The sequence below is a fragment of the Mobula hypostoma genome, chromosome 3 (assembly GCF_963921235.1).
Source record: "Mobula hypostoma chromosome 3, sMobHyp1.1, whole genome shotgun sequence".
Lineage (NCBI taxonomy): Eukaryota > Metazoa > Chordata > Chondrichthyes > Myliobatiformes > Myliobatidae > Mobula > Mobula hypostoma.
The window spans coordinates 122,254,632-122,272,993 of NC_086099.1; the positions used below are offsets into that span (position 1 = coordinate 122,254,632).

An 18,362-nucleotide genomic window follows, 5' to 3' on the forward strand; every position below is an offset into this window, starting at 1 on the left:
TGGGATCCAGGGAAGTTTGGGCAGGTGGATTCAGAATTGCCTTGCCTGCAGAAGGCAGAGGGTCGTGGTGGAGGGAGTACATTCGGATTGGAGGGTTGTGACTAGTGGTGTCCTGCAAGGATCTGTTCTGGGACCTCTACTTTTCGTGATTTTTATTCCAACGACCTGGATGTGGGGGTAGAAGGGTGGGTTGGCAAGTTTGCAGACGACACAAAGGTTGCTGGTGTTGTAGATAGTGTAGAGGATTGTCAAAGATTTCAGAGAGACATTGATAGGATGCAGAAGTGGGCTGAGAAGTGGCGGACGGAGTTCAACCCAGAGAAGTGTGAGGTGGTACACTTTGGAAGGACAAAGTCCAAGGCACAGTACAAAGTAAATGGCAGGATACTTGGTAGTGTGGAGGAGCAGAGAGATCTGGGGGTACATGTCCACAGATCCCTGAAAGTTGCCTCACAGGTGAATAGGGTAGTTAAGAAAGCTTATGGGGTGTTAGCTTTCATAAGTCGAGGGATAGAGTTTAAGAGTCGCGATGTAATGATGCAGCTCTATAGTGGAGGGATGGGTTAGTAAATTTGCTGATGACACAAAGGTTGGGGGTGTTGTGGATAGTGTAGTGGGCTGTCAGAGGTTACAGTGGTACATTGATAGGATGCGAGACTGGGCTGAGAAGTGGCAGATGGAGTTCAACCCAGATAAGTGAGAGGTGGTTCATTTTGGTAGATCAAATATGATGGCAGAATATAGTATTAATGACTCTTGGCAGTGTGGAGGATCAGAGGGATCTTGGGGTCGAGTTCATAGGACACTCAAAGCTGCTGTGCAGGTTGACTCTGTGGTTAAGAAGGCATAGGGTGCATTGGCCTTCATCAATTGTGGGATTGAGTTTAAGAGCCGAGAGGTAATGTTGCAGCTATATAGGACCCTGGTCAGAACCCACTTGGAGTACTGTGCTCAATTCTGGTCACCTCACTACAGGAAGGACGTAGAAACCATAGATAGGGTACAGAGGAGATTTACAAGGATGTTGCCTGGATTGGGGAGCATGCCTTATGAGAATAGGTTGAGTGAACTCGGCCTTTTCTCCGTGGAGCGATGGAATAACCAATTTCCCCCTGGGATCAATAAAGTATGACTATGACTATGACTAAGATAAGAGGTGACCTGATAGAGGTGTATAAGATGATGAGAGGCATTGATCGTGTGGACGGTCAGAGGCTTTTTCCCAGGGCTGAAGTGGCTAGCACGAGAGGGCACAGTTCTAAGATGATTGGAAGTAGGTACAGAGGAGATGTCAGGGGTAAGTTTTTTTACACAGAAAATGGTGAATGTGTGGAATGGGCTGCCAGAGATGGAGGCAGAAATGATAGGATCTTTTAAGAGACTCCTGGATAGGTACATGGAGCTCAGAAAAATAGAGGGCTATAGGTAAACCTAGGTAATTTTTGAGGTAAGGACATGTTCAGTATAGCTTTGTGGGCCAAAGGGCCTGTACTGAGCTGTAGGGTTTCTCTGTTTCTAGTAGCAGAGTTAGGCCATTCAGTCTATCAAGTCTGCTCTGCCATTCCATCATGGCTGATTTATTATCCCACTCAATATCATTCTCCTGCCTTCTCCCTATAACCTTTGATGCTTGTTGTGTAGTTAATTACTCTGAGTAATATTGTAAGTCTATTGCTTAATGGTGCTTGCTTTGTTTGCATAATTCATTACGGGTTGTATGTAAAAGTACGTAAGTATGTGAATGGCATACGTCATTACACCACCATGTCATATGAGTGTACCTCACTAAAGTCAAAACAAATTAGACCGTTTAATCCCTGGATCTGTGTTTTTGCTTTCAATTAGTTTTGTTTTGGAGTTACAAAACTCAACAACACCCTTACTAATCAAGAATCTATCAACATACATTTTGAAATTTTATTTAGAGATGCACTGTGGAACAGCCCTCCCAGCGCCCCCGCCCCCCCCCCGAGCCACGCCACCCAGCCTAATTTAACCCTAAACTCATCACAGGACAATGTACAGTGACCAATGACCCTACTAACCCGTACGTCTTTGGAGTCTGTGAGGAAAGCCACACATACACGAGGAGAGTGTCCATACCTTCTGACAGAGAACATCGAACTCCGACACCTGAGCTGTAATAATGTCGCACTAACTGCACTGCTATCCTGGCACCCATATACCCAATGACTCGACACCACTGCCACCTGTAGCAATGAATTCCACAGATTCACCACCCCCGGTTAAAGAAATTCCTCCTCATCTGTTGTATTCTCAGGCTGAGCCCTCTGGTCCTAGACTCCCCCATTATAGTTAACATCCTCTCCACCTCCACTTTAACCGGGCTTTTCAATATTCAGTCGGTTTCGACGAGATTCCCCCACCCCATTCTTCTAGCGAGTACGGGTCCAGAGCCATCAAACGCTCCTCATACATTAACCCTTTCATTCTCGGGAACCTCCTCTGGACCCTCTCCAAGGCCAGAAGAGGCCCAAGACTGCTGAGAATACAGTTCTCCCAATCTGAGCAATGTCTGTGAGTCTAACATTAGAGGGAGTGTGCTGACTGGAAGAAATTCGGAGGGATGAGGAGGAATGACAACTCCGAAAGGCCGGGATGAATCAGAGACAGCCAGGATACCTAGAACAGGCAACGCCTCAAACAGGCAGCATCCATCATTAAGGACTCCATCCTTAATGATGGAGTCCTCCACCCAGGACGTGCCCTCGTCTCATTGCTACCATCGGGGAGGAGGTACAGAAGCCTGAAGGCACACACTCAATGTTTCAGGAACAGCTTCTTCCCCTCCACTGTCAGATTTCCGACAGGAAAATGAACCCATGAACACCTCAAAACATAAATCTTATTGTAATTTATCGATTTATTCCTCTGTATCGCAATGTACTGCTGCCGCAAATGAGCAAATTTCACAGTATCTGCCGGAGGTTTAACACCTGATTCTGCTGCGAAGCACCACTGACAGGGTAGCTTCCGCCTCCCACTCTCGGGGCGGGGCGGGCGGGCCGGCCCGGCCGGCCGGTGCGTCATCTGACCCGCAACCTTTCGCAATGCTGGGGACCAGACTTTCGGTCTCGACGCAAACACTCCTTCTGTTGACAGTTCTTTTCGTACTCAGAGCACGCACACCGGTCCCGGCACAGCGCGCAGCCTGGGCTGAGCTCCGTGCACGACGCCCTCCCGGGACAGTACAGTACCGATCTCTCCCGGTTTGGGACGGACCGCTCTCGGGACATCTCCCTGTTCAGGACAGGCAAGTGCCGGGACATCTCCCGGTGAAGGATACACCGCTCCCGAGATATTTCCCTGTTTGGTGACGGACATCTCCCGGTTTCACTTCGCAGCCGACATGGTGGGTACCCGGAATAGGATTAGACATGGGGGGTGGGCTACCGAAAAGGTCCGAAGAGGGTGCTGGTCTGCCTGGGTTCTGATGTCACCTTGATACAAAACTTCTCACACTCGGAAGCATTGCTTCCCGGTTCGGGATAGACCCACCCCACCAGTTCGGGTCGTCCGCTATCGGGACCTCCCGGTGCGGGATGGACCCCGAAGTTTGGGGCGGTCCTCTCTCGAGACTCTGTCCCTGGACTCTCACCGCTGAGTCTGGGAGACTGAAATTTCCTCATTGACATCAGCTGGTTGTCCGGGGCCTGAGCTCTGCCCGGGCACGTTCCGTTGAAGACCAGACCGGGGCTGCCTGAACTCAGAGCCCATAATCCAGTGGTCCCGGCAGTCTGTTCAGACCAGTCCCCACACCTGGGGGTCCCGGGACCCCGTTTCAGTTGTCCCCATACCGAGGGTCCCGGGACCCTATTTCAACTCAGTCCCCACACCTGGGGTCCCGGGAGTCTGTTCAGCTCGGTCCCCAAACTTAGGGGTCCCGGGACCCTGTTTCAGCTCAGTCCCCACACCTGGGGGTCTCGGGAGTCTGTTCAGCTCAGTCCCTATAATTGAGGAGTACCTTGTTCCTGTATCGGTGGGTGCCGGGGTCCCTGTTCCTTACGGTGCCCATAGCGAACATGTTGTCCTGAGGACGGGTCAGTACTCTCCCTCTGGGAGGCCAAAGGGGATGGGGAGCGGAGGGGTCTCCACCCGCTCTTCCAGTATCTGCTCTCCCATTGCTCCGCTGGTGGGCAGATGTTCGTAGTCTGTGCCCGAGCCCAGAAGGCCGCTCGGCCCGCTACACTACAGACCACTCCGCACCCCTCCCCCCATGCGGGAACCTGCCCGGGCAGAGCTCTCCGGTCGTGGGCCGTTCTCGGCGAAGTGACCCAACCTCCCGACACCACCTCACCCCACCCTGTCTGTTACCCCCCGACACGGTCTCTCCCGACGCTCCTCCCTTCACAGTCCCTGGTCACGTCCTGACTTGTTCTCGACAACAGCAGAGCCCCTACCCGTCCCGGGGAATGGAGTTGGTGTTTTCCCGAAATCACATCGGAGATGCTGAGTGCGATGGGAGGTTTGCGAAACAGTGCTGCCACAATAACGCCCCCACCCAAATAATCCCCCAACCTCTTTCTCTCACACTTCCCTTCGCCATCTCTCTCACACATCCCTCACTTTCTCTTTCTGTCTCTCTCGCATAAATTATCTCACTCGCTCTCTCACACACATATTCTCTTTCTCTCACACACAAACACTCTCTCAAACACACTCTCCCATACACAAACACTCGCTCTCTCTCACACATTCTCACACACACATTCTCTCTCTCACACACATTCTCTCTCACACACACATTCTCTCTCTCACACATTCTCTCTCTCACACACACATTCTCTTTCTCTCACACACAAGCACTCTCTCAAACACACTCTCCCATACACAAACACTCGCTCTCTCTCTCACACACATTCCCTCTCTCACACATTCTCTCTCTCACACACATTCCCTCTCTCACACATTTGCTCTCTCACACACATTCTCTCTCTCTCTCTCTCATTCTCTCACTCACACACATTCTCTCTCTCTCACACATTCTCTCTCTCACACACATTCTCTCTCACACACACATTCTCTCTCTCACACACAAACACACTCTCCCACACATTCTCTCTCTCACACACACATTCTCTCTCACACACATTCTCTTTCTCTCACACCAAGCACTCTCTCAAACACACTCTCCCATACACAAACACTCGCTCTCTCTCACACATTCTCTCTCTCTCTCTCTCTCACATTCTCTCTCTCACACACATTCTCTCTCACACACACATTCTCTCTCTCACACACACATTCTCTCTCTCACACACATTCCCTCTCTCACACATTTGCTCGCTCACACACATTCTCTCTCTCTCTCATTCTGTCACTCACACACATTCTCTCTCTCACATCCTCTCTTTCACACACACATTCTCTCTCTCTCACAAACACACACACATGCTGTCTCTCACACATTCCTTCACACACACACATCACCCTTCTCTCAGACACATCCTCTCTCTCTCACACACACATTCTCTCTCTCACACACATCCTCTCTCTCACACACACATTCTCTCTCTTTCACAAACACACACATATGCTGTCTCTCACACATTCCTTCACACACATACATCACCCTCCTCTCAGACACATCCTCTCTCTCACACACATATATTCTCCCTCTCACACTCATTCTCTCTCTCACACACACATTCTCTCTCTCTCACACATTCTCTCTCTCACACATTCCTTCACACGCACACAACACCTTCCTCTCAGACACATCCTCTCTCTCTCACACACACATTCTCTCTCTCACACACATTCTCTCTCTCTCACACACATTCTCTCTCTCACACACATTCTCTCTCTCACACACATTCTCTCTATCTCACAAATTCTCTCTCTCTCACACACATTCCCTCTCTCACACATTTGCTCGCTCACACACATTCTCTCTCTCTCTCATTCTCTCACTCACACACATTCTCTCTCTCACATCCTCTCTTTCACACACACATTCTCTCTCTCTCACAAACACACACACATGCTGTCTCTCACACATTCCTTCACACACACACATCACCCTTCTCTCAGACACATCCTCTCTCTCTCACACACACATTCTCTCTCTCACACACATTCTCTCTCTCACACATTCCTTCACACGCACACAACACCTTCCTCTCAGACACATCCTCTCTTTCTCACACACACATTCTCTCTCTCACACACATTCTCTCTCTCTCACACACATTCTCTCTCTCACACACATTCTCTCTATCTCACAAATTCTCTCTCTCTCACACACATTCTCTCTCTCTCACACATATTCTCTCTCACACACACACTCACATCATCCTCCCCCTCACACATTCTCTATCTCTCACACACACTCTATATCTCACACACACACACTCTCTCTCACACACACAGTCTCTCTCTTACACACGTTCCCTCTCACACATTCTCTCTCACACACATTCCCTCTCACTCATTCTCTCTCTCACAATTCTGTCACACACATTCTCTCTCTCTCACACACACACATTCTCTCTCACAGACACATTCTCTCTCTCACACACATTCTCTCTCTCTCACACATTCTCTCTCTCACACATTCTCTCTCTCACACACATTCTCTCTCTCACACACATTCTCTCTATCTCACAAATTCTCTCTCTCTCACACACATTCTCTCTCTCTCACACATATTCTCTCTCTCACACACACTCACATCATCCTCCCCCTCACACATTCTCTATCTCTCACACACACTCTATATCTCACACACACACACTCTCTCTCACACACACAGTCTCTCTCTTACACACGTTCCCTCTCACACATTCTCTCTCACACACATTCCCTCTCACTCATTCTCTCTCTCACAATTCTGTCACACACATTCTCTCTCTCTCACACACACACATTCTCTCTCACAGACACATTCTCTCTCTCACACACATTCTCTCTCTCTCACACATTCTCTCTCCCACACATTCTCTCTCTCACACATTCTCTCTCTCACACACATTCTCTCTCACACACATTCTCTCTCTCACACACAAGCACTCTCTCAAACACACTCTCCCATACACAAACACTCGCTCTCTCTCACACATTCTCACACACACATTCTCTCTGTCACACACTTTCCCTCTCTCACACATTTGCTCTCTCACACACATTCTCTCTCTCTCTCTCATTCTCTCACTCACACACATTCTCTCTCTCTCAAACATTCTCTCTCTCACACACATTCTCTCTCACACACACATTCTCTCTCTCACACACAAACACACTCTCCCACACATTCTCTCTCTCACACACACATTCTCTCTCTCACACATTCTCTCTCTCTCACACACATTCTCTCTCTCACACACACATTCTCTTTCTCTCACACCAAGCACTCAAACACACTCTCCCATACACAAACACTCGCTCTCTCTCACACATTCTCACACACACATTCTCTCTTTCACATACACTCATTCTCTCTCTCGCACACACATTCTCTCTCTCACACATTCTCTCTCTCACATGCACATTCTCTCTCTCACACACATCCTCTCTCTCACACACACATTCTCTCTCTCTCACAAACACACACACATGCTGTCTCTCACACATTCCTTCACACACACACATCACCCTCCTCTCAGACACATCCTGTCTCTCTCACACACACATTCTCTCTCTCACACACATTCTCTCTCTCTCACACACATTCTCTCTCACACACACATTCTCTCTCTCACACACATTCTCTCTCTCACACACTTTCTCTCTATCTCACACACATTCTCTCTCTCACACACATTCTCTCTCACACACACATTCTCTCTCTCACACACATTCTCTCTATCTCACACACATTCTCTCTCTCACACACATTCTCTCTCTCACACACATTTTCTCTCTCTCACATTTGGTCTCTCACACAGTCTCTCTGACACACATTCTCTCTCTCTCACACACACACATTCTCTCTCTCACACACACATTCCTTCACACACACATCACCCTCCTCTCTCACACACACAGCACCCTCCTCTCAGACACATCCTCTCTCTCTCTCACACACACATTCTCTCTCCCTTACACACATTCTCTCTGTCACACACATTCTGTCTCTCACACACACATTCTCTCTGTCAAACACATTCTCTCTCTCACACACACATTCTCTCTCACACACATTCTCTCTCTCACACACACAGTCTCTCTCACACACACACAGCACCCTCCCCTCTCACACATTCTCTATCTCTCACACACACTCTCTTTCTCTCACACACAAGCTCTCTCTCAAACACACTCGCCCATACACATTCGCTCTCTCTCACACATTCTCACACACACATTCTCTCTCTCTCTCACACACACATTCTCTCTCTCACACACATTCCCTCTCTCACACATTTGCTCACTCACACACATTCTCTCTCTCTCTCATTCTCTCACTCACACACATTCTCTCTCTCACACATTCTCTCTCACACACACACATTCTCTCTCTCTCACAAACACACACACATGCTCTCTCTCACACATTCCTTCACTCACACACATCACCCTCCTCTCAGACACATCCTCTCTCTCACACACACATATTCTCCCTCTCACACTCATTTTCTCTCTCACACATTCTCTCTCTCTCTCACACACATTCTCTCTCTCACACATTCCTTCACACGCTCACAACACCCTCCTCTCACACACACACATCACCCTCCCCTCAGACACATCCTCTCTCTCTCACACACACATATTCTCCCTCTCACACACACATATTCTCCCTCTCACACACACATTCTCTCTCTCTCACACACACATTCTCTCTCTAACACATTCTCTCTCTCTCACACACACATTCTCTCTCACACACACATTCTCTCTCACACACACATTCTCTCACACACACTCTCTCACACAGTCTCTCTCTCTCACACACACACACATTCTCTCTCACATATATTCCCTGTCTCACACAGACATTCGCTCTCTCACACACACATTCTCTCTCTCACACAAGTCCTCTCTCTCTCACACACACACTCTCTCTCACACATCCTCTCTCTCACACACATTCTCTCTCTCTCACATCCTCTCTCTCACACACATTCTCTCTCTCTCACATTCTGTCTCTCTCACACACACACACATTCTCTCTCTCACACAAGTCCTCTCTCTCTCACACATTCTCTCTCTCTCACACACAGTCTCTCTCACACAGTCTTTCTCTCACACACGCATATTCTCTCTCACACACTGTCTCTCTTACACACACATACATTCTCCCTCACGCACAATCTCTCTTACACACACACGCATTCTCTCTCTCACACACACATTCTCTCTCTCTAACACATTCTCATTCACACACACACATTCTCTCTCTCACAATTCTGTCGCACACATTCTCTCTCTCTCACACACACACATTCTCTCTCACAGACACATTCTCTCTCTCACACACATTCTGTCTCACACACATTCTCTCTCACACATTCTCTCTCTCAGACATTCTCTCTCTCACACTCATTCTCTCTCACACACATCTCCCTCCCCTCACACACATTCTCTATCATACGCATTCTCTCTCTCACACATTCTCCCTCTCACACACATTTTCTCTCTCTCACATTTGCTCTCTCATACATTCTCTCTCTCTCAAGCATTCTCTCTCACATTTGCTCTCTCACACACATTCCCTCTCACTCATTCTCTCTCTCACAATTCTGTCACACACATTCTCTCTCTCTCTCACACACACACATTCTCTCTCACAGACACATTCTCTCTCTCACACACACGCATTCTCTCTCTCACACACACATTCTCTCTCTCTAACACATTCTCATTCACACACACACATTCTCTCTCTCACAATTCTGTCGCACACATTCTCTCTCTCTCACACACACACATTCTCTCTCACAGACACATTCTCTCTCTCACACACATTCTGTCTCACACACATTCTCTCTCACACATTCTCTCTCTCAGATATTCTCTCTCTCACACTCATTCTCTCTCACACACACACACATCACCCTCCCCTCACACACATTCTCTATCACACGCATTCTCTCTCTCACACATTCTCCCTCTCGCATACATTCTCTCTCTCACATTTTCTCTCTCACACACGTTCTCTGTCTCTCACATTCTCTCTCACATTTGCTCTCTCACACACTCTCTCTAACACATCCTTTCTCTCACACATTCTCTCTCTCACACACACACACATTCTCTCTCACACATTCCTTCACACACACACATCACCCTCCTCTCAGACACATTCTCTCTCTGTCACACACACATTCTCTCTCTCACACACACATTCCTTCACACGCACACATCACCCTCCTCTCAGACACATCCTCTCTCTCACACACACATTCTCCCTCTCACACACACATCACCCTCCCCTCTCACACATTCTCTATCTCTCACACACACACTCTCTCTCACACACAGTCTCTCTCTCACACACAGTCTCTCTCTCACACACACATTCTCACTCTCACACACACATTCTCTCTCTCACACATTCTCTCTCTCTCACACATTCTCTCTCTCACACACACACATTCTCTCTCTCTCACTCACATTCTCTCTCTCACACACACACACATTCTCTCTCACACATTCTCTCTCTCACACACACACATTCTCTCTCTCTCACTCACATTCTCTCTCTCACACACACACACATTCTCTCTCACACATGCATTCTCTCTCACACACGCATTCTCTCTCACACACATATTCTCTCTCACACACAGTCTCTCTTACACACACACATATTCTCTCTCACGCACAGTCTCTCTTACACACACACATATTCTCTCTCTCACACACACACATTCTTTCTCTCACACACACACATTCTCTCTCTCTAACACATTCTCTCTCTCTCACACACATTCTCTCTCTCTCACACTTATTCTCTCTCTCTCACACACACACATGACCCTCCCCCTCACACATTCTCTATCTCTCACACACAGTCTCTCTCTTACACACATACTCTATCTGACACAATTCTCTCTCTTACACACATTCTCTCTCACACACACATTCTCTCACACACACATTCTCTCTCTCTCACACACATACTCTCTCTCACATATTTTCTCACACTTTCTCTCTCTCACACTCATTCTCTCTCACACGCACACACATCACCCTCCCCTCTCACACATTCTCTATCACATGCATTCTCTCTCACACACATTCTCTCCCTCACACACACACTCTCTCTAACACATCCTTTCTCTCACACATTTTCTCTCTCTCTCACACACACACATTCTCTCTCACACATGCACATTCTCTTCTCTATCACATTCTCTCTTTCACAAACACATTCTGTCTCACACACAGTCTCACTCTCACACACACACATTCCCTCTCTCACACATTCTCTCACACACACATTCTCTCTCTCACACATACATTATCTCACACACACACATCACCCTCCTCTCAGACACATCCTCTCTCTCTCACACACACATTCTCTCTCTCTCACACACATTCTCTCTCTCTCTCACACACACACACATTTTCTCTCACACATTCTCTCTGTCAGACATTTTCTCTCTCTCACACATTCTCTCTCTCTCTCACATGTTCTCTCTCTCTCTCACACACACACACACATTCTCTCTCTCACACCTTCCTTCACACACACACACATCACCCTCTTCTCAGACACATCCTCTCTCTCACACACACATCACCCTCCCCTCTCACACATTCTCTCTCTCACATACACTTTATATCTCACACACACAGTCTCTCTCTCACACACACACACACACATTCTCTCTCCCACACGCACATTCTCTCTCTCTATCACACTCTCTCTTTCACAAACGCATTCTGTCTCACACACAGACTCTCTCTCACACACATTCTCTCTCTTTCACACAGTCTCTCTCTCACACACACATTCTCTCTCACACACATACATCCTCTCTCTCTCACACATTCTCTCACACACACATTCTCTCTCTCACACACACATTCTTTCTCTCTCACATTCTCTCTCTCACACACATTCTCTATCTCTCTCTCATTCTCTGTCTCACACATTCTCTCACTCACACACATTCTCTCTCACACACACATTCCTTCACACGCACACATCACCCTCCTCTCATACACATTCTCTCACTCACACATTCTCTCTCTCACAATTTCTCTCTCTCTCACAATTTCTCTCTCTCTCACACACATTCTCTCTCTCACACACGTTCTCTCTCTCTCTCACATTCACTCTCTCATACACACATTCTCTCTCACACACACATTCTCTCTCTCGCACACACATTCTCTCACACACACACATCACCCTCCTCTCAGACACGTCCTCTCTCTCTCACACACACATTCTCCCTCTCACACACGTTCTCTCTCTCTCACACACACATTCTCTCTCTCTCACACACATTCTCTCTCTCTCTCTCACACACACACATTTTCTCTCACACATTCTCTCTCTCAGACATTCTCTCTCTCACACTCATTCTCTCTCAGACACACATCACCCTCCCCTCTCACACATTCTCTATCACACGCATTCTCTCTCTCACACATTCTCTCTCTCTCACACATTCTCTCTCTCTCACACACACTCTCTCTAACACATCCCTTCTCTCACACATTCTCTCTCTCTCACACACACACACATTCTCTCTCTCACACCTTCCTTCACACACAGACATCACCCTCCTCTCAGACACATCCTCTCTCTCACACACACATCACCCTCCCCTCTCACACATTCTCTATCTCTCACACACACTTTATATCTCACACACACACTCTCTCTCTCACACACAGTCTCTCTCACTCTCACACACACACATTCTCTCTCCCACACGCACATTCTCTCTCTCTATCACACTCTCTCTTTCACAAACGTATTCTGTCTCACACACAGACTCTCTCTCACACACATTCTCTCTCTTTCACACAGTCTCTAGTCTCTCTCTCTCACACACATTCTCTCTCACACAGTCTCTCTCTCTCACACACATTCTCTCTCTCACACACAGTCTCTCTCTCTCACACACACACACATTCTCTCTCCCACATGCACATTCTCTCTCTCTATCACACTCTCTCTTTCACAAATGCATTCTGTCTCACCACAGACTCTCTCTCTCACCCACACATTCTCTCTCTCTCACATTCTCTCTCTCACACACATTCTCTCTCTCTCTCATTCTCTGTCTCACACATTCTCTCTCTCACACACAGCTCTCTCTCTCTCTCTCACACACACACACACACACACACACATTCTCTCTCCCACACGCACATTCTCTCTCTCTATCACACTCTCTCTTTCACAAACGCATTCTGTCTCACACACAGACTCTCTCTCACACACACATTCTCTCTCTTTCACACAGTCTCTCTCTCTCTCACACACATTCTCTCTCTCACACATTCTCTCACACACACATTCTCTCTCTCTCACACACACATTCTCTCTCTCACACACATTCTTTCTCTCTCACATTCTCTCTCTCATACACATTCTCTCTCTCTCTCATTCTCTGTCTCACACATTCTCTCTCTCACACACATTCTCTCTCTCTCTCTCATTCTCTGTCTCACACATTCTCTCTCACACACACACATTCTCTCTCTCTAACACATTCTCATTCACACACACACATTCTCTCTCTCACACCTTCCTTCACACACACACATCACCCTCTTCTCAGACACATCCTCTCTCTCACACACACATCACCCTCCCCTCTCACACATTCTCTATCTCTAATACACACTTTATATCTCACACACACATCCTCTCTCTCACACACAGTCTCTCTCTCTCACACACACACACATTCTCTCTCCCACACACACTTCTCTCTCTCTATCACTCTCTCTCTTTCACAAACGCATTCTGTCTCACCACAGACTCTCTCTCACACACACATTCTCTCTCTTTCACACAGTCTCTCTCGCTCACACACATTCTCTCTCACACACACACATCCTCTCTCTCTCACACATTCTCTCACACACACATTCTCTCTCTCTCACACACACATTCTCTCTCTCTCACACACATTCTTTCTATCTCACATTCTCTCTCTCACACACATTCTCTATCTCTCTCTCATTCTCTGTCTCACACATTCTCTCTCTCTCACACATTCTCTCTCTCACACACATTCTCTCACACACACACATCACCCTCCTCTCAGACACCTCCTCTCTCTCTCACACACACATCCTCTCTCTCTCACACATTCTCTCACACACACATTCTCTCTCTCTCACACACATTCTGTCTATCCCACATTCTCTCTCTCACACACATTCTCTATCTCTCTCTCATTCTCTGTCTCACACATTCTCTCTCTCTCACACATTCTCTCTCTCACACACATTCTCTCACACACACACATCACCCTCCTCTCAGACACCTCCTCTCTCTCTCACACACACATCCTCTCTCTCTCACACATTCTCTCACACACACATTCTCTCTCTCTCACACACACATTCTCTCTCTCTCACACACATTCTTTCTCTCTCACATTCTCTCTCTCACACACATTCTCTATCTCTCTCTCATTCTCTGTCTCACACATTCTCTCTCTCACACATTCTCTCTCTCACACACATTCTCTCACACACACACATTCTCTCACACACACACATTCTCTCTCTCACACATTCTCTCTCTCTCTCACACATTCCTTCACACACACACATCACCCTCCTCTCAGACACCTCCTCTCTCTCCCACACACACTTTCTCCCTCTCACACACGTTCTCTCTCTCTCACACACACATTCCTTCACACGCACACATCACCCTCCTCTCATACACATTCTCTCACTCACACATTCTCTCTCACACACATTCTCTCTCTCTCTCACATTCATTCTGTCATACACACATCCTCTCTCTCACACACACATCACCCTCCCCCTCACACATTCTCTATCTCTCACACACACACTCTCTCTCACACACAGTCTCTCTCTCTCTCACACACACACACATTCTCTCTCCCACACGCACATTCTCTCTCTCTATCGCTCTCTCTCTTTCACAAATGCATTCTGTCTCACACACAGACTCTCTCTCACACACACATTCTCTCTCTTTCACACAGTCTCTCTCGCTCACACACATTCTCTCTCACACACACACATCCTCTCTCTCTCTCACACATTCTCTCACACACACATTCTGTCTCTCTCACACACATTCTTTCTCTCTCACATTCTCTCTCTCACACACACATTCCTTCACACACACACATCACCCTCCTCTCACACACATTCTCTCACTCACACATTCTCTCTCTCTCACACACATTCTCTCTCTCACACGCATCCTCTCTCTCTCACACACACATTCTCCCTCTCACACACGTTCTCTCTCTCTCTCACACACACATTCTCTCTCTCTCACACACATTCTCTCTCTCTCTCACACACACACATTTTCTCTCACACATTCTCTCTCTCAGACATTCTCTCTCTCACACTCATTTTCTCTCACACACACATCACCCTCCCCTCTCACACATTCTCTATCATACGCATTCGCTCTTTCACACATTCTCTCTCTCTCACACGTTCTCTCTCTCACACACACACTCTCTCTAACACATCCCTTCTCTCACACATTCTCTCTCTCACACACACACACATTCTCTCTCTCACACCTTCCTTCACACACACACATCACCCTCCTCTCATACACATTCTCTCACTCACACATTCTCTCTCACACATTCTCTCTCTCTCACACACACATTCCTTCACACGCACACATCACCCTCCTCTCATACACATTCTCTCACTCACACATTCTCTCTCACACACATTCTCTCTCTCTCACACACTCTCTCTAAAACCCATTCTCTCTCTCACACATTCTCTCTCTCTCACACACATTCTCTCTCTCACGCACATTCTCTCTCTCACACACATTCTCTCTCTCTATCACATTCTCTCTTTCACAAACGCATTCTCTCACACACAGTCTCTCTCTCTCACACACATTCTCTCTCACTCACACATCACCCTCCTCTCAGACACATCCTCTCTCTCTCACACACACATTCTCTCTCTCACACACACTCTCTCTAACACCCATTCTCTCTCTCACACATTCTCTCTCACATTTGCTCTCTCACACGCATTCTCTCTCTCACACATTCTCTCTCTCTCACACGCATTCTCTCTCTCACACATTCTCTCTCTCTCACACCTTCCTTCACACACACACATCACCCTCCTCTCATACACATTCTCTCACTCACACATTCTCTCTCTCATACACATTCTCTCACTCACACATTCTCTCTCTCACACATTCTCTCTCTCACACACAGTCTCTCTCTTACACACATACTCTATCTGACATAATTCTCTCTCTTACACACATTTTCCCTCACACATTCTCTCTCACACACACTCTCTCTCTCTCACACACACACTCTCTCTCACACACACATTCTCTCTCTCACAGACACATTCTCTTTCTCTCACACACAAACACTCTCTCAAACACACTCTCCCATACACAAACACTCGCTCTCTCACACATTCTCACACACACATTCTCTCTCTCACACACATTCTGTCTCTCACACACACATTCTCTTTCTCTCACACACAAACACTCGCTCTCTCACACACATTCTCTCTCTCACACACACATTCTCTTTCTCACACACATTCTCTCTCACACACACATTCTCTCTCTTTCTCACACACATTCTCTCTCTCTCACACATCCTCTCTCTCACACATTCTCTCTCTCTCTCACACACATTCTCTCTTTCTCACACACATTCTCTCTCACACACACTCTCTCTCTCTCACACACATTCTCTCTCTCTCACACATCCTCTCTCTCACACATTCTCTCTCTCTCACACACATTCTCTCTCTCACACATTCCTTCACACACACACAACACCCTCCTCTCACACACACACATCACCCTCCTCTCAGATACATCCTGTCTCTCTCACACACACATTCTCCCTCTCACACACGTTCTCTCTCTCACACACACACAGTCTCTCTGTCTCACACACACACACATTCTCTCTCACACATTCTCTCTCTCAAACATTCTCTCTCTCACACTCATTCTCTCTCACACACACACACATCACCCTCCACTCTCACATATTCTCTATCACATGCCTTCTCTCTCTCACACATACTCCCTCTCACACACATTCTCTCTCACACACACACATCACCCTCCTCTCAGACACATCCTCTCTCTCTCACACACACACAATCTCTCTCTCACATACACACACATTCTCTCTCTTTTACACACATTCTCTCTCTCACACACACATTCTCTCACACACACTCTCTCACAGAGTCTCTCTCTCTCACACACACACATTCTCTCTCTCTCATACATTCTCTCTCTCTAACACATTCTCTTTCACACACGCATTCTCTCTCACACACAGTCTCTCTCTCTAACACATTCTCTTTCACACACGCATTCTCTCTCACACACAGTCTCTCTCACACATTCTCTCTCTCACACACACATCTCCCTCCTCTCAGACACATCCTCTCTCTCTCACACACACACAATCTCTCTCTCACACATTCCTTCACACACACAAATCACCCTCCTCTCAGACGCATCTTCTCTCTCTCTCACACACAGATTCTCCCTCTCACACACACACCACCCTCCCCTCTCACACATTCTCTATCTCTCACACACACTCTATATCTCACAAACACACTCTCTCTCTCACACACAGTCTCTCTCTCTCTCACACACACATTCTCTCTCTCTCTCTCACATGCACATTCTCTCTTTCACAAACGCATTCTGTCTCACACACAGTCTCTCTCTCACACACACATTCTCTCTCTCACACATTCTCTCTCTCTCTCACATTCATTCTCTCATACACACATTCTCTCTCTCACACACACATTCTGTCATACACACACATCACCCTCCTCTCAGACACATCCTCTCTCTCTCACACACACACATTCTCCCTCTCACACACGTTCTCTCTCTCTCACACACACATTCTCTCTCTCACACACACATTCTCTCTCTCTCTCACACACACACACATTTTCTCTCACACATTCTCTCTCAGATATTCTCTCTCTCACACTCATTCTCTCTCACACACACATCACCCTCCCCTCTCACACATTCTCTATCATACGCATTCGCTCTCTCACACATTCTCTCTCTCTCACACGTTCTCTCTCTCTCACACACACTCTCTCTAACACATCCCTTCTCTCACACATTCTCTCTCTCTCACACACACACACATTCTCTCTCTCACACCTTCCTTCACAAACAGACATCACCCTCCTCTCATACACAT

At 47.2% G+C, this 18,362-nt stretch overlaps 1 protein-coding gene across 1 annotated transcript in view; it reads left to right on the top strand.

Moving 5' to 3' along the window:
• The first annotated feature begins 3,004 nt into the window (after nucleotides 1–3,004).
• The window catches only part of LOC134344233 (cyclin-dependent kinase inhibitor 1-like), a 38,593-nt gene continuing 23,235 nt past the window's right edge, over nucleotides 3,005–18,362 (top strand). The window contains exon 1 of the mRNA XM_063043689.1: nucleotides 3,005–3,373. Coding sequence (XP_062899759.1) covers nucleotides 3,371–3,373 — 3 coding nt within the window. The 5' untranslated portion in view covers nucleotides 3,005–3,370. The remainder of the gene's footprint in view (nucleotides 3,374–18,362) is intronic.